A 22,314-nucleotide genomic window follows, 5' to 3' on the forward strand; every position below is an offset into this window, starting at 1 on the left:
TATTATTTTATGCTTATATATTGTAATTATCTTATGTGAATAATGAAAATTTTGAACTCTTGTCGACATAATAATAATATATTGCGTAGTTCAAAATAAACAGTCTCTTTTTTTAGTACATAGTGAAACAAAAACTAATATTATGAATAAATTTCATAAAACTTTATCTAATATAAAAATATAATATATAAGTCCACCAAATAATCTAATTAAAAGTACATTACATCAATTTTTTCTTCAAAATTGTAGTTGTTAATATTTAATAACATTATTAAGATTTAATTTTATTAGATATAAACTGAAAAATTAACTTAAATTTTTTTATTATATTTTTAGATTAGATAAATTTTGCAATATTTATTTATAATTTTGATTTTTTTGGTCATTTTTGAAAGTGAAGAAAAGAGACTATTTTATTTTGAGCTAACAATATATTAATATTCTGTTCACAAGAGTTCAAAATTTTTATTTTTTATACAAGATAATTACATCATATTCACTATATATAAAAATATAAAAAAAAATAGTTTCCTTTCTAAAAAGAATTAATTTGGTTATTTTATAAATTTAAGGGACTAAAGTGATAAAATTAAATTTAAATTGACCATTTTACCTTCCCAAATGTCAAACTCCGGCCACATTTTCGCCGAAAAATGGTCAAAGGGACCAAACTTAGATAAAAAATTAAAGTTTAGGAATGCTAAAGTCAAGAAATGAATCTAAGGGATTAAAGTGATTTTAAACAAAAATTGTAGGGACCAAATATAACATTTATCCTTTTATATTTAAAAATTTCAAAATTTTACATAACGAAAAAAAAAAAAAAAAGATTTGGTTTTATTGTTTATCAAAAGATAGACAACATCGCCTTTGTCTTAAATAGATTTAAATTCAATCATGTGTTACTAAATGCAGTTCAAGAATGAGATCTAATTATTTGAATCTTCAAAACAAGGATAACAAAAACTAGATATTCTTACACAAACACTACAAAAAATTAATTATTTGTTACATTATAAATCACTGCAATTTATAAACTCTGATATATTGATATTGTTGATCATGATTAAATAAAATTTGTAGCACCCTCTAAGACATTACACATAATTACCGCTAATTATTATACAACCTTCTTAATCATAACCCGTCTTATAAGAATTTTTCTTTTAAAATGAATAAGATAAATTCTATTATTTTTTTGTCACTTTTGGCCCAAGATCATTTTTTATTGGTAGGCCCAACCCACTACCTGATGGCCCAAGAACCCGACCCAGCCCACCAACCCATGACCCGACCTGATCATATTAAAAACCCCTAAAATTCGCCTACATCCTCATTTTGTTTTGCTACACTCTCTCTCTTCTTCACACGACTAACTCTCTCCTTCTCTCTTCTCTCTTCTCTCTTCTCTCTTCTCTCTTCTCTCTTCTCTCTCTTGTTTTTTATTTTCTACCATTTTCAATATTTGGAAATACTTACCACTGCCCAAAAATCTTCATCATTTCATCAGTATAAATCACCCACTTTTTGGACCGAAAATAAGAGAGCCAAGAATGAGAATCTAACAAAGGAAATCGAGAGTTTATGAGAAGTGGGTCTGTGCCTTGGTGGCCATGGTTTCTTGGTGCAACTGGTGGTGTGCTCTCGGTGATGAGGCCATGTGCTTCGCTCCCCGAGCTGGCTCCCTGAGCCTCTTTGATTATGTTTCGATCATTTTATGTTTCTGCCTTATTTTTTAGTATTACTGTTGATAAACTCTAATTGTTGTTATAATTAAATGTGGTTGTATAATGTTTGGGCTCATCATTTTGGGATGAAAAATCCTAACAGTGGTATCAGAGTAAGGTCTCTGATCTTTCGCCTCGGTGGTGGTAATATTTTCTCTAAACCCCTCCTTTATTTTTTGCGAAAATTTGCTGCTGTTTTTTATTTGCTTTAGCCGAAAATTCTTGTTGTTTTTTAAGCGAAAAATGCTGCTGTTTTTGGCGAAAATTGTTGTTGTTTTATATTGTTTTAAGTGAATATTACTGTTGTTTTTTATTTGTTTGGGCCATAGTCTGCTGAAGTTGAAATCTATTTTTGGGAGATAATTTTTTCTTATTATTCCTATCTCGAATATCTCTGGTTGTCGCCATTATTTTTTGTATTACATTGAAATATTTGTTTGAGATATTTCTTGTAAATATTATTGTTGTCCCAATCTCCCTGTCAAACCACTCACCTAGCCCAACCCTTGCGGTCGCGGGTATCTAGTCGAGTTTTGGCTTTGGAGTTCTTGGTTTTCTTGCTTTGTGAATGCTACGTGCAATTTAACGCTAAGTGCATTAATATTGAAGAATATTATTGGCTTTGTGCATATGATCGCTATGTGTATTTCTGTTGTGTGTAATATTAATGCTTAATGCATTAAGGATGGTCCTTTGTGGATGTTGTGTTCATGTTTATACTAAGTGTATGATTAGTGCTCCTAAGTATTTTTTGAGCCTTAGTGTCATTAGCCTAGGTGGCTAGCTGTCTTTGAAATGAGCTTATGTGGATGTTTAATTGAGCCTTAGTGGTTGTATGAATGTGCCTAAGTGGCTAGTTGAACCTATGTGATTGTGTGTCTTTGTGACATTGCCTTGGTGGTGGTTTTAGCCTATGTGGCTACGTGGATTAGCCTAAGTGGCTGATTGAGCCTTAATGGCTGTTTGATTTAGCCTTGGTGGCTACGGGTTTTATAGCGTCGCTATCTGCTTGGTGCTTGCTGTGTGCAAAAGTTAATTATGTTGTGTGCAAAGGTTAATTGGTGTGCAATGCTCTATGCATGAAATATCATAAGTTGAATACTATTACTAGCATCTTTGTTTTCCAGGTATAAATGTAATGATGATAGGCCAGATCGGTTCTTAGACTAGGTTCCCTTTTGGGACCTAGTCCAAGGGAAAATTTATTGAATTATTTAGCCCGGACCAATTTTTATTGGTAGGCCCAACCTACCACCTGATGGCCCAAGAACCCGACCCAGCCCACCAACCCATGACCCGACTCGGTCTTATTAAAAGCCCCTAAAATTCCCCTCCATCCTCATTTTGTTTTGTTGCACTCCCTCTTTTCTTCACACGGCCGACTCTCTCCCTTCTCTCTTCTCTCTCTTGTTCTTTATTGATGTAGGTCGTGCGAAATCAGGATAGTTGGGTCGGATCGCAGTACCTGGGTTGCTGAATCCTTCTTTCGAACTACCTGATAGTGGATCCTGAGAACGAAGCAAACGTGAGACTAGTCGAGTATTCCTTATTCCTCTCTTATTCCAGCTTTTAATATCATGTGTTCTAGGTCTAGGAGTCTTTTCGTTCCTGTGTCTGCTTCCGAGTCTGACTCGAGCTCCGATACGAGCTCTATGTCGGGATCGTCAGCGACCTCCCTAAGGGAGACCGCTGGTACTTCTCGCGATCCCACTTCTTCCGTTCCTAAACCTCATTCTGACCTTCCTGAAGAAATTGCTAAATCCGATGAGGCCCCTGTTTTTCAAAGATATACTGAAATGATGCAACAAAAGCCATGGTTATCGATCGTGAGCATCATTAAAACAACTCCTGTGCAATTAAAAAGAAAATATTATATTCCTGCTGATTATGATATCATCATTCCTCGTTCGTTTGATCGCATGCATTAACCCCCAGAGGGCTATTGTGCATTATCCATACTCCATTTAGATGCTGGATTACGTTTTCCATTACACCGCGAAGTGAACAATATCGTTGTCCGATTAGGTCTCTGCCCTATGCAGTTATCCCCCAATTCTATTAGCCACATACTCCTGTTTATAATTGTCATGAAACACCTTGATTTACCTCTCTCCTTGGACAATTTCTGGTCGTTATACAATATCACCGCTTCCAAAAGATCAGGGGAAATTGGGTGGTTCTACTTAACCACGCGCAAGGACTGTTGTTACTTGGACGATTTAAGGTCCAATGTTGGTCCTTGGCATGATAGGTATTTCTTTCTTCGACCTCCACCTGGGCAATCTTGCGATTTTTATTTGGGTTGGCATAGGTCTAAGCCCAAACCCGAAACTTATGGGGAGGGGTTCGAGAGCGACCTCATAAATTACATAACTCTATTTTGGTACCTTCCGAAAGTATTACTACAGGAGAAAGTCTTGAAGCTCGTGGGCCTCTCCCCTGTATTCCAGTTAAAAGCTCATTAGGTGATTTCAGAAGTCCCATTTCTTTGTTTCCTTTCTCCTTAAGCGATCTCTAACAAATTTCTTTTTGCAGAATCTGAAATCATGCTTGCCAAGATCGCAAACAAAGCCAGAGCGAATAAGGGAACACTACCTCCCTCCGTTGATCACGAACTCAAACGTGCTGCAGCGGCTGCCAAAGGGAATCAAAAGAGTGTGTCCCAACTCCTACCCCATCTCCTACAACCGCCACAGCCTCCGAACAACCATCATCTCCCACCGAAGCATGGGATCATACCCCCGACAAACAAGTAGAAGTGGTGGAAAGAGGTAAGGAGAAAGCGATCCCCGAAGCAGAAACTCCAGCAGAACCAACAGAGAGCAGGAGTGATCCTTCCTCAAGATCAACCAGGCAAGGCAGACTAGAGGCCAAGCTCGCTGCCGACCGGATCGCCGAGCCCGAGAGTAGAAAAAGATTTGCCACGTTTCAAGAAGTGTGGCAACGGACAAGAGACGAGCGATCTCCCTTTGCTCGAACTACTGAGATATCTGGAGAAAAATGGGCCCCTCACTGGAAAATCTCGAAGAACAGCAGCGTTCTGCGGACCCTAGCCAGACAAGATTCTTGGGAGATCTACAAGGCTGCTTGCCTCGAACGGGATCAGATCATCCTTGCGTAGACCTCTCATACCTCCATGGAGGATCATTTCGCGCACAACATGACTCAAGTAACCAACAGCTTCCCCTTCTCACGAACTGATTTTTCGTAACTAACTCTTTCCTTTTCAACAGGCCATGGCCTTTGCCCATAATCTCTCCCTCCAATGCTTGATGTGGAGGCATGATAAAATTGTCCTCGAAGCAAAAACTATGGAGATGAAGAAGAAGATTTTGGAGCAGCAATCCTTGATCGAATCTTTACAATCTGATGCTCGAGAGAAAAGAGAATTTTCTTCCAAGCTTGAAACTTCTGAGAAGGAATTGGAGGAAGCAAGATCCACGGCCCGGAGCGATCGTGAAGCTGCCTTTGAAGCAGGCAGGGAATAGGGTTTTTTTGAAGGCCGGCCCAATTTTTGCAGAGCCAAGAGCACAAGAGCATGTTAGATCAAGCTCACATGAATGGTGCTCGCGATTTCCTGAAATCCAGAACGTTTAGGGAGGCCGTGGAGAACCAAGCATCAGAATTCATGATCGAGGGATTTGAAAAATGCCGAGGCCAAATTCAGAAGCTCGAAGGATTTGTGGAAGATTTTGATCTTGATCAGCTGGATGTATATTTGGATAAAAATCTCGAGCCATACCCTCCTGGTCCAGCACCTGTCGATGACTTCCCTGAATTTCTACCTTTAATGGACGAACTTCCTCCCCCAGCTCCTATTTCATAGATGTATATGGATAACAAATAATTTTTGTAACTACCATTCAACTTTTTGTGTTTTGAACTGTTGATGGTGATTTAGGGATTAGTTCCCCTTTTTGTACACTGATAATTATCAATATAACATTTTGTTCAATTAAGCCTCGGGCAGTTTGCATTCTTTCATATTCATGAAGATTCCTGCTAAGGTCATTTAATTGATTTTGAATCTTTGCCAGATCATAAATGTTTCTTTGGCAAATCCCAAAAACATTTTCAGATCGCGTAGTCACCCCTCTTTTCAGATCGAGCTTTCCAACATGCTTCGACACTTCAACTTTCTTCAATACCAGGTTGCCGACTTGAAAACTTCTCGGTCGCATTCTTCAATTATAATTTCTGGTCATCATACTCTTGTATCTCAGGATCTTTGTATACACGTGATCTCTACCTTCTTCAATTACTGTAAGGTCAAATGACCGTTCTTGAGAATTTCCTTCTGCTTCATACTGGGCAACTCGAGCAGTCTCTTCCCCTATTTCAGGAGGTATGACGGCTTCATTACCATATACCAAACAAAAAGGGGTCTCGCCCGTGGTTATTCGTGGGGTCGTTCGATATGCCCAGAGTACTCCAGGCAGCTCTTCGACCCATGCCCCTTTCGCTCCTTACAACTTGGTCTTCAAGTATTGTAACAATGTTCGGTTTGTAACCTCGACCTGCCTATTCGCTTGTGCATTCCCGACCGCTGTGAAGTTCTGTTGGATTTTCAGCTCCCTACACCATGCCATGATCTTCATGCCTTGGAACTGAGTTCCATTGTCTGACACCGGAACGCGCAGGATCCCGAACCTGCAAATAATATTTTTTCAAATAAAATTAATTACCTCGTTTTCAGAGAGTTTTGCCAAAGCTTCAGCCTCGACTCATTTGGAAAAGTATCCGACCGCAACAATCAAGAAATTTTTTTGAGCCACTGCTTGAGGAAATGGACCAACAATGTCTTTCCCCTATTGATCAAAAGGACATGCGACCTTTAAAGGCTCCAGAGGGGTCATTGGGGAATGCAACAGTCCCGTATATTTCTGGAAACTTTCACATTTTCTAGCGAACTCCTTCGCATCTTCCACCATTGTGGGTCAAAAATAGTCTTGCCTGAGGATCTTCTGGGCCAACGATCTTCCTCCCGAATGATTTCCGCAACTGTCTTCATGTACTTCTTTCATAACATACAGCGACCTTTCAGCATCTAAGCATTTCAATAAAATACCTTCTGGAGTTCTCTTGTATAGATCGTCTTTGATCAAAGTAAAACGATTAGTTTTGAACTGTAGTCTCTTTGCAATGATCGCATCACTAGGAAGTTCCCCATGCTTTAAGTATCGAACAAAAGGCGTTTTCCAAGAATCTGCCACCTCGACCGCGTGAACTTCCACCTCATCTATTACTGGTTGTGATTTTACCATCACAGTGATCTTCCTCTAATTAACTCCTTCCACCAACGATCGAAATTTTGATAGGGCCTCTGCTCGCGCGTTTTCGTCCCTCGGGATCTGGTTAATTGTGCATCTGTCAAATTTTTTCATCATGTCTTTCACCTTCGCCAAGTATTGTGTCATGGATCTCTCTCGCGTCTCGTAAGTACCCTGTACCTGCATCGCGACCAGCTGTGAGTCCGTATAAACATCTATCTGCCTTATACCTCCATCCCAAGCTGTCTGCAATCCTTGAATTAGAGCCTCATACTCAGCTTCATTGTTGGTCGCCGAGAAATTAAGCCTCACGGCAATCTCGATCTCAACACCATTCGGGCTCTGTAGGTAAATTCCAGCTCCTCCGTTCTTTGAAGTCGACGACCTATCAACGTGTAGCAGCCATCTTTCCTCTTTTTCTAGTTGTTCGCCGACGAGCTCGATCAAGAAATCAACAAATACTTGCGCTTTAATTGCACTCCTCATTTGGAACTCTATGTCAAATTCGCCCAGCTCCACCGCCCACTTGACCATCCTACTAGATGTATCCGGCCTTGACATAACCTGCTTCAGCGGATGGTTAGTTAACACAACAATAGGATGGGACTGGAAGTAAGGTCGCAACTTCCTTGCCGTTGTAACCAAAGCCGACGCTAGCTTCTCGATCTGAATATACTTTTTCTCCGCCCCTTGCAACATTTTGCTTACGTAGTAAACAGGGCTTTGCTTTCCATTTTCTTCACGAACCAGCACCGAGCTAACCGCGTTATCTGAAACAGCTAAATATACATACAATGTTTCCCCAATCATAGGATTAGAGAGTAGTGGGGGGTAGTCAAATACATTTTCAGCTCTTAAGAGCTTGCTCGCACTCATCATTCCACTCAAAATTATTTACTTTCCGCAGAACCTTAAAGAAAGGTAAATTACGATCAGCTGACCTGGCTATAAAGCGATTCAGCGAGGCGACCTTCCCCGTCAATTGCTACACCTCCTTTATCGATTTTGGCGACCCCAACTGCATAATCGCCGTTATCTTTTTAGGATAGGCCTCTATGCCCCGCTCGCTAACCATGTAGCCCAAAAACTTGCCCCCTCGTACCCCAAAAGTACATTTAGATGGATTCAACTTCATGCCATAGGATCGCATGATGCTAAAGGCTATTTGCAGGTGCGCTAAATAATCACATTCTTGCTTGCTTTTGACCAACATGTCATCTACATATACCTCCATCGTACTTCCAATGTGGTCTTTAAACATACGATTCACCAGCCGTAGATAGGTCGCACCTGCGTTCTTCAATTCGAAGGGCATTACATTGTAGCTGTAGACTCCTTTTTCGGTCACGAATGCGATTTTTCAGCATCTTTCTTCGCCATAAAAATTTGATGGTAACCCTGGTATGCATCCATCATACTAAACAGCGCACACCCCGTAGTTGAGTCAACCAGCAGATCGATCCTTGGGAGCGGGTACGGGTCCTTTGGGCATGCTTTGTTAAGATCAGTGTAGTCCGTGCATATTCTTCATTTTCCAGCGGCTTTGGGAACAATAACCACGTTCGAGAGCCTAGTCGTATATTGGATCTCCCTAACGAACCCGGCTTGCAGCAACTTGTTGACTTCCCCTTCGATAATCTTATTCCTCTCGACCCCGAACACTCTCTTTTTCTGCTTCACCAATTTAACCTGCGAATCAATGTTTAGGCTATGCACTCTGGCTTTAGCCTGCTAATTGTGCATAAATGTTCCGAACAACCTAATTTTTATAGCAGGCTAATTTTTACTTGATATATTTTTTAAGAGGGACCCATGCAAAAAGGTCGTTATTGCTCCGCAAGAAGTCAATCATCATCGTTTTCATTTCCGCCGTCAACTGCGACCCAATACGGGTCGTCTTTTGGAAATTTCCCGAAATTAATTCCACCTCCTTGTATTCCTCTGACGGTTCGATTCTTTCCATATTTCCTCGCTTTACATCTTCACTCTGGCTCATGTCTTCCTTTCTTTTCTCTTTTTTCGCCGTCTCTTCCTGCTTAATAGCCAAATTATGACATTGCCTGGCTATTCGCTGATCGCACATCTTACCTCCCCAACTCCCTGCGGTGTTGGAAACTTCATCTTCAAATGGTACGTAGATACCACTGCCTTAAACTTGTTCAATCCTGGTTGCCCCAATACCACGTTGTATGCGAATGGGCTGTCGACCACCAAAAATTAAACCATGCAAATCTTCCTTCTGGGTTCCTCCCCCAAAGAGACTGGTAGCTTGATCACACCTTCAGGCACGACCTCACTGCCTCCAAATCCGACCAGAGGTGTTCGAACTGGCTTCAATCTCAAATTTCCCAAGTCCGCTTTTCCTGAGAACATCACTGAAAATAATATAAACGGAACTGCCATTATCTATCAACACTTTATGTACCTGATAGTTGGCAATGTCCATCTTAATGACCATGGGGTCATTCTGATCGCGCACATCCGAACTTAAATCTTCATTTTCAAAGACTATATTTTCTTGCTTCTCTACATGCATCATTTGTTCTCCATACTTGAACCTGCTATCCCTGGCATATTTCTTTCTCGCTTCCATCAAATCTCCGTTCGTCGGTCCACCCGAGATAGTATGGATAATACCATTCGTGGGTGCATTATCCCGAGCTATGCTCTTTCCTGCTTCATCCTTATGGTGCCGCTCACGGCTCCGCGACCTGTTACAGTCACCTGCTTCAGCCCTCCTTTCGATCAAGTATTTCAGATAACCTTGTCTTATCAGTCTTTCAATCTCGTCCCTCAACTGGTAGCAGTCTTCAATGTTATGACCTTTGTCTTTATGGAATCTGCAATACTTATGAGAATTTTTCTTTGCAGGTGTACCTTGCATCTTACTTGGCCACTACAGAAGGCCTTCCTTCTCCACCATCGTCATCACTCTTTCTCTGATCGTAGTTAAGGGAGTGTACTTGTGATATCGAGGTTGGTATGGTCCTTTCCGTTCACGATCTTTTTCAGATTGCTGTTTGCCATCTCTTGATCGTTCTCCTCTCGATCGCCTCGGATCCCTTGTCCAGTCATTATCCTTCATGGCATTCATCTCCTCTTCATCAATGTATTTTTGTGCCATTTCCACTAACTGCTCTGTTCCCGTTGGTGGATCTCGAGCCAGTGCCGACGCGAACGGGCCTTTCTTCAATCCATGTATCAAGATGCTCACCATCATGTCGATTCGTAAGTCTTGGACCTCCAACACTTCATTATTAAATCTCCCCATGAAAGCCTTCAAAGTTTCGTCCTCCCTTTGTCTGATCGTGAAGAGGTGAGTGGCTGACCTCTTCGTCTTTCTTTTGCTAGCAAAATGAAAAGAAAATTTATGAATTAACTGTTCGTAAGAATCAATTGTTCCACTACCTAGGCTCGTGAACCATTCCTGAGCCTTGCCCTTCAAAGTAGTTACAAACAACTTCGCTTTGATTGGATCGGTCTGGCCGTATAAGTTCATGACCAGGTCGAATGCAACCACATGTTCCCTAGGATCCTTGCTCCCATCGTACTTGGGAAGATCCAGGAACCGAAAGCTACTATCCACCACCTCCAACAGGATCCGATTAGTGAAATGTGAGCTCCTGTTCTGCAACACGATCTCTCCTCTTTTCTTCAACTCCTCAATTTGCTTTCCCAGCTTCTCAATCTGCTTGCTAACACTATCCACATCTGCTCGCGATATGCCTGGTTGTCTAGTGACCGTTCTTCTGTTGGTCATTGTTCTTTTGCTGGTCACTTTGTTTGATAAAGTTCTTTCAGGGCCTTTTTCAGGCACCCTCGAGACCTCTCTCCTCTGCTCTGTTTCTCCTTCTTGGAATAACTGTCTCCTAACCCCTTCTCTAGTTGGGGTTATCGTTCTGCGTTAATACTCCACAATGGCCTTTCTACTTGCCTCTTCGATCATTCGTTGCAATTCTTCCTTCGTCATCTGTACCATTCGCTCTTCTGCTCTCACTGGGGTTTCTTCCATCTGTTGAAATCGCCGAGATGACCCTTCCATTTCTAGTTCGTTCTCAATTTCCCACAGATGGCGCCAAATGATGTAGGTTGCGCGAAATCGGGATCGCTGGGTCGGATCGCAGTACCTGGGTCGCTAAATCCTTCTTTCGAACTACCTGATAGTGGATCCTGAGAACAAAGCAAACATGAAACTAGCCGAGTAGCCTCGGCGATGGCCCTCCGATGCTTAAGTTAGAAAAGTGGGGTCGAAAATATGAAAATGGGATCGAATGAGATCAAGAAATGGCGGCAAAATGGTAGATGAAAACGTAGTTTGAATAATCATAAATGGAGCTATTTATAGCCGTACGGTACCGTCTACGAGGGCGTCACGTGTCCCCCCTAAGATGCTGCCACGTCATCATGATCCTAAAGCCTTGATTTATTCCCTGGTCAAAATGATCAAAATAGTCAACTATGGGGATTTAAATGCCTTTAATTGATAGGGGTATTTAGGTAATTTAATAATCTCCTTCATCATTTATTTTATACTATTTTCAATATTTTGGAAATACTCACCACCGCCCAAATCTTCATCATTTCATCAGTATAAATCACCCCCTTTTTCGACAGAAAATAAGAGAGCCAAGAATGAGAAACTGACAAAGGAAACCGAGAGTTTGTGAGAAATGGGTCTGTGCCTTGGTGGTTCCCCTTTATTTCTTAGCATTACTGATGATAAACTTTGATTGGTGTTATAGTTAAATGTGGTTGTATAATGTTTGGACTTGTCACTTTGGGATGAAATCCCAACAATATATATATGTTTTAAGCAATGACAGACGTCGTTAATATTCTATATTTACCATGCTACTGGTGTACTCATGAACAAGAACCAAAGAAAAGGAAAGTGGACTTTCTAGTTATAATAAATATTGAAATACGATTTCAATCAAAGCTTGTAACTACAGCATCGAACACTTTGTTCAGAATGTCTTCTCAATTTAATATATTGAATAACATGACGAAAAATCATATGTGCAATCACAATCTCAACTAGGATCTACTGCACTACGATCAAAGCCAACATTCTACGGCTTGGCCTCATCCTAATTTCGGTATGCACAACTCAAGTACCTTACATTATTTAAATTGAGAAGGCCAAATCTGAACCACAAAAATTGAGTATGGAGAAGAGTATTTTGAAGTTCAGTTAGTGTGGGATCAAATGAAAACATTATTTTAACAATAAAGCAGGAACCTTGTCAGATGGAGTAGGGTAAAGTAATCTATTGTTAACAATATTAACCAAAGTTACATAAATAGAATTAATTTGGAGCAATAAAAAACGAATATTCCACAAAGTCTCGAATAATTCAGGACATATAGAAAAATAATTATTTGCATACATTTGGTAGAGTAGTTCCATCAGACTGAAAAACTAACATTAGGATAATGCATTAATCGAAATGTGATGTGTGTATTTCCCTGTAAATATGGCCTACAGATATAGCCCGACGATGTATCAATATAATGTATCTTAGGGGATGTGTGTAAATCTTCAAAATAGTAAATGTATTTATAATTACTACAACCTCAAGAATCGTATTTATAAGTAAAAAAAAAAAAGTATAAAATATTCGTATAATTAAATTTCAATTTTTGTGACACTTATATAATTTGTCTTAAAAATTATTTATAGGGAGTCAGCGCCTAATTGATTGAGACCATAGAAATAGAATAACGTAAAGTTTTAGGTGACAACCCCAAATCATAGAATAGTGATGTGACAGGTGCAGACAAATATCATCTAAAATTCTTTGAGGAGAAGGAATTTATTTATACTAATTATTAAATATATATACATCGTATTAAAAGAACCTAATATCAATCATTAGCACTATGTCAAAGTCAAATAAGATAAAGTCCCTTGATTACAAATCCATGCTCACAAACATATTAAATCATCATTTACACAGAGCTTTATTATACTTATTTAATTGAATAAAAATTATAAAATATAAAACCAATAGTTAATCAAAATTAATACAACCAATTAACTATTAATCTGTATGATTAATAAATTATTGATAAAAAAATAAATTTTTGTAGAGAAATATGTGTATGAGGGATATTTTAGGTAATTCACATTTAGTTGTGGTTAAAATTCAAATTTATAATAGGCAAAATTAATAGACCATAAAAAGTATAATTTTAGTCCTGTAACTTATGAGGGTGACATTTTTTATCCTACACGAATTAATTTTCACAATTTAGTTTTGTCATTTTCAAAATTTTGCAATTTTCGTCATTTTTCTGCTAATTTGTGACTTGCACACATAGCCCAATTAAATTGCAATTTTAGTCCTTAACTTAGGGGACGTTGTCAATTTTAGTCCTACAACTCAAGGGAATTTTCAATTTTGGTCGTGCATGAATTTATTTACAAGACTAAAATTGTCAAAATTATAAAATTACATAACTAAATTGCAAAACTCAATCATACAAAACTAATAATATGTACCACTCCTATATTGCAGAATTAAAATTGCAATTTTTTCTAATTTATAATATATAATATCCATATTTATGTGGCGTTTCCTCGACAATTAAATTTGACTTAAACCCATACTTATCAGTTTCGTGTCGGCCGAGTAGACCAAAAAACAAAAACGCTAAAAGAAAAGTATAGAGGCTGAATATTAACACCCACGTCTAAGACATGCAACCAATTCAAACAGACATGGTGGCATACATGATACATGGTACATAGATGTTAGGTACTACATAAAAGTCAACACTTTTTATAAAATCCACAGATACATATAATCAAAGATATTGTCTGAAATCGATACTTCTTGGTAGGATACATCTCTTGCACGAGTTCATTCTTAATTGAGATTAACTTTAATTACAACTTCAAGCAAATCGATTAGGGTGATATAATTATCGATGTTTAATGGGAACACATGAATTTAATGTAATTTATCCCCATGTAATATTGCAAACCAGTAAATTATCTTTAAATAAAAAAAAATAATAATTTATTTTATTATATCTTTTAAAACGAAATAGTTTACCTCTTTGTTACCTCACTAAATTATTGTGTTTTAAAGAAGATATAAAGATAAATTATTGTATTTTTTATTTGGATTGATGAACTGAAAAACAAAAGGAGACCTTTTTGTCCCATATAACTGTTTGTCTCATTATATACCTAACCCTATCCGGCTACCCATAACCCCCACTCGACCGAACTAACAAAACACCCAATTTCGATTTCTTCTGCATCTGTCGGAAAACTATATAAAGCTCAGCCAAATTTCCTTCAAGGCACACACACAAACATCCAAAATCTCAATCAAGAACAACATTGACAACAAGAGAATCCAACCATGACTCCATCTCTCATTCTTGCCTCCCTTCTTCATTACCTTCTCATACAACTACTCTTGCTGCCATGTCAGCAAAACACTCTCACACTCGCGGCACCTGGTGGCGGCAAGTGGAACCTCCTCCTCTCCGACATAGGCGTCTCTGCCATGCACATGCAGCTCCTTAATACAGATCGTGTTGTCATTTTTGACCGTACAGATTTTGGACCCTCCAACATCTCTCTCCCCAATAACCATTGCCGCAATGACCCCAATGATCTAATGCTTAAAGTCGATTGTACTGCCCATTCGGTAGAATACGATGTAGCTTCCAACTCCATCCGGCCTCTCAACGTTCTCACCGATGTCTGGTGCTCCTCCGGCTCAGTCATGCCTGATGGCTCTTTAATGCAGACTGGTGGATTCAATGACGGAGACCGCAATGTCAGAGTTTACAAACCATGCGGGGATAATTCTTGTGACTGGCAAGAATTTGACGCAGTTCTTAGGCAGAGAAGATGGTATGCCACCAATCATATTTTGCCTGATGGTAGACAGATTATTGTTGGTGGTCGTGGGCAGTTCAGTTATGAATTTTACCCTAAGAAAGCTGGAGCTGATCAATCATACAATTTGCCATTCCTTTCACAGACTAATGACCCGAGAATTGAGAACAATTTGTACCCGTTTGTTTTTCTTAACGTGGATGGAAATTTATTTATTTTCGCCAACAACCGAGCTATCTTGTTCGATTATACGAATGGGGTGGTGGTGAGGAACTACCCCACAATTCCAGGTGGGGATCCGAGGAGTTATCCTAGTTCAGGGTCTGCAGTCTTGCTTCCATTGAGGGACTTGCAAGCTGGTTCGAATGTTACTGCTGAAGTTTTAGTGTGCGGTGGTGCACCAAAAGGATCTTTCACTAGTGCAAACAATGGAAAATTTGTTGGGGCACTTAATTCCTGCGGAAGGATCCGAATAACCGACCCAAATCCACAGTGGGTCATGGAGACCATGCCTTTGGCTCGAGTCATGGGTGACATGGTGTTGCTACCGAATGGCAATGTACTGATCATCAATGGGGCATCCACGGGTACGGCTGGGTGGGATTTGGGTCGTGATCCAGTATTAACACCCCTCATTTATCGACCCAATAACCCAGTGGGGTTGAGATTTGAAGCCCAAAACTCAACTTCCATACCTCGAATGTATCACTCAACTGCGATCTTGCTTCGTGATGGTCGTATTCTTGTTAGCGGTAGCAATCCTCATGCTTATTACAATTTCACAGGGGTACTTTTTCCTACAGATTTGACAATGGAAACATTTTCACCCGACTATTTGGATCCACGTTTGGTACGTGTACGCCCTAGAATTGTTTCGCCGGCTTCACACTCTCAAATCGAATATGGACAGCAACTTGTTATTAATTTCACAGCTCAAGGCAGAATAAATAGAGGTTTTATCACAGTAACAATGGTTGCACCTCCATTTACTACGCACTCTTTCTCAATGAATCAAAGACTATTGGTTCTTACGAACAGGACGGGAATCAGTGCTAGTGTGACACCACTTGGAAGATCGAATTATCAAGTTCGGGTTATGACACCGGGTTCGAATATTCTTGCTCCTCCCGGATACTATCTTCTGTTCGTGGTTTATCGAGAAGTTCCTAGTCAAGGCATTTGGATCCAAATCAAGTAGTTAATAACTCAGATATCATTTATTCTCTTCCAGTGCTTCATTTGGTGTCACTGTGTTTTTTTTCCCAGGAAAATGGGAAATGTATAATGGGTGATCTAAGTGATAGATATTATATATTCAATTTGGAACTGTAAAAATGTTTTGTTTTAGAATTCTGGTGTAAAAGATGTTGTTTCGTTTTACTTCTATTTCAGTATTGCAAAGTACCTCTCACTTTTTACTAGCCTTATTCCCATACTATTGATAATTATAACATATTAAAAATACTATAATATTTATTATATAATTAATTATTTTTTCTTAAGTTGTAAATTGTACTCTGGTCACCCAATTGGAGTTAAGAATTTCTAAAGTGTTATAAAAAAAAATGTTTGCGTATATTTTAAATTAAGACTGAGAACAAAATTATCAACATTAGTTTAAACAAAATATACGTTAAATATACAATATGAAATCAACTAATTATAACTACATTTTCTATCTCCAGACAACATTGTACGAGCTTTGTTCTTTTCGTAACGAACAAATTACCCTTATATTAAAAATAATAGTAATTTACCCACTATATTTTTTAAAATGAAGCAACTTATCTCCCTATCTAAGAAGGTAAATTGCTTCATTAATTTTAAAAAACATAGAGAGGTACATTGTTGTATATTAAAAAATGCAGGAGGTAAATCGCTATTTTTTATCATATGGGGCTAATTTACTCTGTTTGCAATATTACAGGAGGTTGCTTGCATTTTTTCCATAAAAGAATATATGATATATGTTCGTACTAGTCGATGTAAATTTTTGGTATTTAACAAATATAGTTTAAAATGAGAATAAAATAATTTTAATTATCCAGATAAATCCAAACGTTTCATTATTAAGTATTTCAATCTTATTTTTGTTTTCGTTCTATCAATTTTTTTGTTATATTTGATTGTGAGATTTTACGAAGGATTCCTAATAAAATAAGACTTGTAATGTATTTGCTTCCCCTCACCAACAATAAATAAATCGAGTATAATCTATACATTAACCTCCACACTCATAAATAGCAGTTAATGACACAATCACACCACTTTTGTGTGAAGCAAAAAAGCCCTTCAATTAACTAGTAACTAACTTATTGAATTTTTCAAATTTTATATTAATTGATAAATTAATTTTCTATTCTTTCTTTCATTCTTTTCGTTTTGATAATATAATACATTATTTTATATATTTTATTTTTATTTATAATATACTTTAAATATAAAATATTATTAATTATATATGTACAAGAACACCGTGCCACAAAATATAATATATGTGTTGTTGTATAAAGGGTATGTAGGTAACAACCCCTGAAACCTTGAACACCAACGTGGCCACGGACCAATGATTCTTGTAATGGGAATGAAATATCATTAATTAATATATTTACAGTGTACTCATAGCATAAAAGAACATAATCTAATCATTACCAGCAGGTCAAACTGTATAAAGAAATTATGAGTTCTGTTTTCTGTTTGCAGAAATTATGAGTTGTGAGTTATCCATTACTTTTCTGTTTGCAGAAATTATGAGTTATGTTTTCTGTTTGCGTTGGTTGCATTGGTTGCATTGTGTAAGTGAAGTCAAATGCCATGAAGCAGGGGTATTTAAGTGTTCTGTTTTTCTTTGTATTGTTGAAGTTTTGGTGTGCAGAAATTTTGCCAGAAAGTATGTATATTACAGTCCAAATAGTAACATATGAATTTTTGGTTTGGTTTGCAGGAAATGTTGAAGTTTTGGTTTGCAGGAAAAGTAATGTGCAGAAACAGGATTACACATAACCAAATGGTAGCATATGAATTTGTAATACAATTAATTGAAAGATGAAACTAAATACTAAATACTAAATACAATACAATACATTGAAACAGGGGAAAATTCCATTACATATAACCAGTGATACAAGTACTTCAAAAATACCAAATACAATACATTCAAAGCCTAACCATCTTCTTCATCTTTTACACCCTACTAAGCCTAACCATCTTCTTCATCTTCTACACCCTACATTTTTCTTGTTGCTTCTTCGAACACAATCCAACATTCACCCAAATGCACATTATGCAAACAACCAACAAAACAACTGTCAGTCTCCAAAGTCTTCCATGTCTGAAGTTTAGTTTCAAAATTTCAGCTTCCATTTCATTCTTCTTGTGCAATAAACCTGGGATAATTGTACGCGCCCTTCTACACATTGGAGGGTCCTCCCAATAAAAAACACCACACCCACCCATCTACAATCAGTTAAGAAAATAAGAAAAATATAATGAGGAGAAAATTCAGCAAAGTGGAGATGAACAAAAAAGAAAAACAAACTTACATTGTAGTTTTTACATGAATGAAATCTCCTTCCAGGATTGATCTCAGTCCATGAGGTCCGAAGCACTGCCCTCTTTCCACAATAGCAATCGACAAGAGATGAAACGCTGCTCATTTCAATTCCTTGCTCAATTTCTCCTTAAATCGTGCCTTGGGAGCGAATTTTTTCTTGCGTGCCAAAGATTGGGAGTAAGCGAACTAGGGTTCTTGCAAAGATTAGGGGTAAGCTGTGAATACGTTTTGCAGAGCAAAAAGAGCGATTTTAATAGGCAAGCTGACGTGGGCTTTTTTCCACGTCAGCTTTGCCACGTCATCTTTGGCCCCCTTTTTTTTTTACACGTAAGCGGTATCACCGGACACGTATGCTTCCCCCAATTTTCAACCGCTCACGTGCCCCAAACGTGCACAATTCCGGCTGATTTAGGGTTCTACGTCAGCTTTGCCACGTCATCTTTGGACCCCCTTTTTTTTACATGTAAGCGGTATCACCGGACACGTATGCTTCCCCCAATTTTCAACCGCTCACGTGCCCCAAACGTGCACAATTCCGGCTGATTTAGGGTAATTTGTTCTAAAATTGTCAAATTTTTTTAATTACTGTTCTACTATACTATTTTGAAAAAGACCTGAACTGGAAACGCCACTGCCCATAAGAAACTGGACTAAAATTGCAATTTTCCCGAGACAACCTAATATCAATCAAAGTCAAACAGGATAGAATGCCTTGATTATAAATCCATGTTGACCACTCATAAAAATAAAAAAAAATCCATGCTCACCAACAAATTAAACTATTATTTACGGAGAGCAATTATAATATTTGTATATATATGATATTTATAAAATATCATATATATGAATGAATTACGTGGTGATTATATGAATAGATAATAGAAAAATAAATGAAAAACATCAATTCAACAAAACAATATTAATGATGAAATTTTGAGTATTATTCAATATGATAAAATTATTTCTTAAATATTTTTGTATCAGAGTTCAACGAAACATTCAATTAATGATGTTCAGAGTTTAAAATTTTGTCATTAATAAAAGGTTCACTATAAAAAAAATTGAATTTTTACTATACTATAAATGACCACGGCTTAAAAATCATGATAAATCAATACTATTAACCATGGTTAGATAAAACGAAACCAAAAACTTAATTTTTTTTACAACGACTGATCAATATTTTCCATAATTTTTAGCTATAGCCAAAACATTTGCCATGACTAATATTTTGATTACAATTACAGAAACAACAACCAATAGCCATTGCGAAGCATTGATTGATTTGTATTTGCCACTATTTTCTTCTTTTGACTATAATAATTAACCATAGCGAAAAATCACATTTTTTGTAGTGGTTTTTAATCGTGTCTAAATTAAATACATATATATATATATATATATATAAAATTACGTTAACTATTTGTACATTAAACAAAAGTTATCTATGAGAGCAAATTCGATGCATGCGCATAATTTATATTTTTGTATTTTTATTTAATTATATAGAAAAACAAAAAATAAAATAAATAACTGGTTATAACAGATACTTTTAAAATAATTTTTATTAATTTTAAATATTTATGAATAGAATAGCTCGGATCGAATCAGTAAATCCGATCTCTTATCATTGGAATAAGTTTGGCAGCAGATTTTTTATAACATTTTAAAAAGTGGCCATTTTGTATAAAAATAAATGAATTTGATTTTATATACGTACATTTAATTTTTCTACTAGAGTTGGTTACTCTAACTCCCAAAAACTTAATAAATAATATGGATATGACTTATTCTTTGTAAGGATTCACTTGTCGCATTACATTAACCTTAATCGTATGTTGACATAGCGAAGCAATATAATAAATTGCATCTAATCAACATTAAATATTTCAAAATTATAAGGCTGTAATAAGTCAATTTTCTAAAATAAAACCTCCACTAAAAGACAGCTTAAAATATATGACAAATCAATATTATATATCATGATCAAACAAAATCGATACAAAAGTTTAATGATGGTTAATCAACATTCGTATAATTTTATCTATGATCAAAATATTTAGCATAGTTTTTAATTGTAAGAAATGTTTTTGGGCAAGTGTTAATGTGATTATTTCGGCGAATATATATTTTTGGTCTTATAAGTTTGGCACTTTGACATTTTTATTTTTTATTTTTATGGGGTTGCAAAATAGTCCTGTAATATTTTTGATAGTTTGTAATTTTGGTCCTTTCGGTACCGAATTTTTATAAAAGTTGTCATAATAAAGTACGTGCCTCTGCAATTTTTTTGCACTTTTATCTTTTATCTTTCTAGGGATTGAAAAAGAGTCCTGTAATTTTTTGATATTTTGCAATTTTGGTCCTTTGGATTCCAGATTTAGCAAATATTTTTGGAATAAATCATGTACTAAATTATTTTTTTTTATTTTTTCTTCCATATGAACCAATCAGAACAAAAGTTCCAATTTAGATAAACCACATGAGGCATACATAATTTATTCTGACGACTTTGATAAACTCGGGCACCGAAATGACCAAAATTCCAAAATATTAAAAAATTGCAGGACTTTTTTATAATTATAAAAAGATAAAGAATAAAAATGTCAAATTGCTAAAATTACACGATCAAAACTATATCCAAACCTGATTATTTTCATCAGCACATTGAATTGACAGTGTTATATATATATATATATTAATGAACAAGTTTTAATAACCAAAAGTATAACGAAGTAATAAGATGCATATATAAATTAAATTTGAGTAAAACCCGTAGCATTTCTGTGTCAACACTTCGTAACTGGATAACAACATCCAAAATTTTAACCCAAAACAATTCCGCTAAACTAAATCAATTCAATGATATACTATTATTTTTTTTAATTGTATATCAATCACATCATAAATATACTACATTTGACATATAATTGATTTAAATTTGATTAAATTCAATTTGGATCAGAATTTCAAATAAAAACATTATCCTTTTTATTGAAACGATCTAATACATTGAAACAAACAAACAGACATTCCACGACGAGAGTGAGAGCTTTGAACAAGAGAAATAAAGCAATATTAATTGAAACTTGTCAAGTACGTAGGAATCCACAATTAAACATATACATATATACATGGATGGCAGATGGACGTACGTTTTGAAGAAAAAAGTCAAACGTTTGATAACATCCAATCATTAGATCACTGTCTGAAAATCTCACTGCCTCCTTATAAAGAAATCAATAAGTTGAGTTTTCTTCTCCTTTGTTTATTTCAAACATTTTTAATGACAATTATGTAATAATTTTGTATTCTTCTACTTTAGTCGTTTGCATTATGTGTCTTTTCTTTCCTGAAATTGTATTATGTGTTTCAGATTTTTTTTATTAAGAGTAATAAATGTTATTAATTGAAATAAATAAATTACATTATTCTTGTCGAATATCTAATAAAGATCATTACGACAATCTTACCTTGATCGATAATATCAAATAAACTAAATTTAACCAACACCTACATGTAATAGAAACAACATAGCACGCACATGAGGGGTTCAAACCCATGACTTGGAGCCTCAACTTCGTCAAGTGAGCTAAGCCTCATGCGAAACAAGTTTAGAGTTTTAGAATTCTATATTTTAGGATAATAATATCTTCTATGTTTAGGCTGCTTAAATAATTTTATGAGAAGCAAGTTATAATTCTTTTTGTGATTGAAAAATAGTAATTTTAATACTGTAACTTAAAGGAATGACGTCTTTAACCTTGTATAAATTGATTTTTCGCAATTAGTCCTGTAAATTTATGATTCTTTTGGCAATTTTAGTTCTTTTCTAACCAATTTAGCTGGAACTGCAATTTACTTGCAATTTGAGTCCTACAAATTAATTAATGTAGGATAAAA

The 22,314-nt window shown here is 36.5% G+C and overlaps 3 protein-coding genes and 1 pseudogene across 3 annotated transcripts; 1 reads left to right on the top strand and 3 right to left on the bottom strand.

Annotated features, from left to right (window-relative positions):
* Nucleotides 1-6,193: 6,193 nt before the first annotated feature.
* LOC148789174 (uncharacterized) lies at nt 6,194-6,991 on the bottom strand. The gene is made up of 2 exons (XM_088877899.1): nt 6,681-6,991; nt 6,194-6,377 (listed from the first exon to the last, which is right to left on the bottom strand). The coding sequence occupies exons 1-2, from the start codon at nt 6,989-6,991 to the stop codon at nt 6,194-6,196; spliced, it is 495 nt and encodes a 164-aa protein (XP_088734025.1).
* Nucleotides 6,992-7,006: 15 nt separating this feature from the next.
* On the bottom strand, nt 7,007-7,873 carry LOC148789175 (uncharacterized). Its single transcript, XM_088877900.1, has one exon. It carries the CDS (start codon nt 7,871-7,873, stop codon nt 7,007-7,009), a length of 867 nt encoding a protein of 288 aa, XP_088734026.1.
* Nucleotides 7,874-9,893: 2,020 nt separating this feature from the next.
* Nucleotides 9,894-10,757, bottom strand: LOC148789176 (uncharacterized). Its single transcript, XM_088877901.1, has one exon. It carries the CDS (start codon nt 10,755-10,757, stop codon nt 9,894-9,896), a length of 864 nt encoding a protein of 287 aa, XP_088734027.1.
* Nucleotides 10,758-14,301: 3,544 nt separating this feature from the next.
* LOC105155558 (aldehyde oxidase GLOX pseudogene) lies at nt 14,302-16,244 on the top strand (annotated as a pseudogene).
* Nucleotides 16,245-22,314: the final 6,070 nt, after the last annotated feature.

Source organism: Sesamum indicum, linkage group LG2, assembly GCF_026168435.1.
Source record: "Sesamum indicum cultivar Baizhima isolate 11 linkage group LG2, ASM2616843v1, whole genome shotgun sequence".
Classification (NCBI taxonomy): Eukaryota; Viridiplantae; Streptophyta; class Magnoliopsida; order Lamiales; family Pedaliaceae; genus Sesamum; species Sesamum indicum.

What these genes read in the sequence shown, in the direction of transcription:
- LOC148789174 (XM_088877899.1), bottom strand. Translation starts at nt 6,991, where the DNA reads ATGGTAAAATCACAACCAGTAATAGATGAGGTGGAAGTTCACGCGGTC. An exon ending in TTGGCCCAGAAGATCCTCAG is followed by an intron (nt 6,378 to 6,680) that starts GCAAGACTATTT and finishes TATTATTTGCAG; the next exon opens with GTTCGGGATCCTGCGCGTTC.
- LOC148789175 (XM_088877900.1), bottom strand. Translation starts at nt 7,873, where the DNA reads ATGAGTGCGAGCAAGCTCTTAAGAGCTGAAAATGTATTTGACTACCCC.
- LOC148789176 (XM_088877901.1), bottom strand. Translation starts at nt 10,757, where the DNA reads ATGACCAACAGAAGAACGGTCACTAGACAACCAGGCATATCGCGAGCA.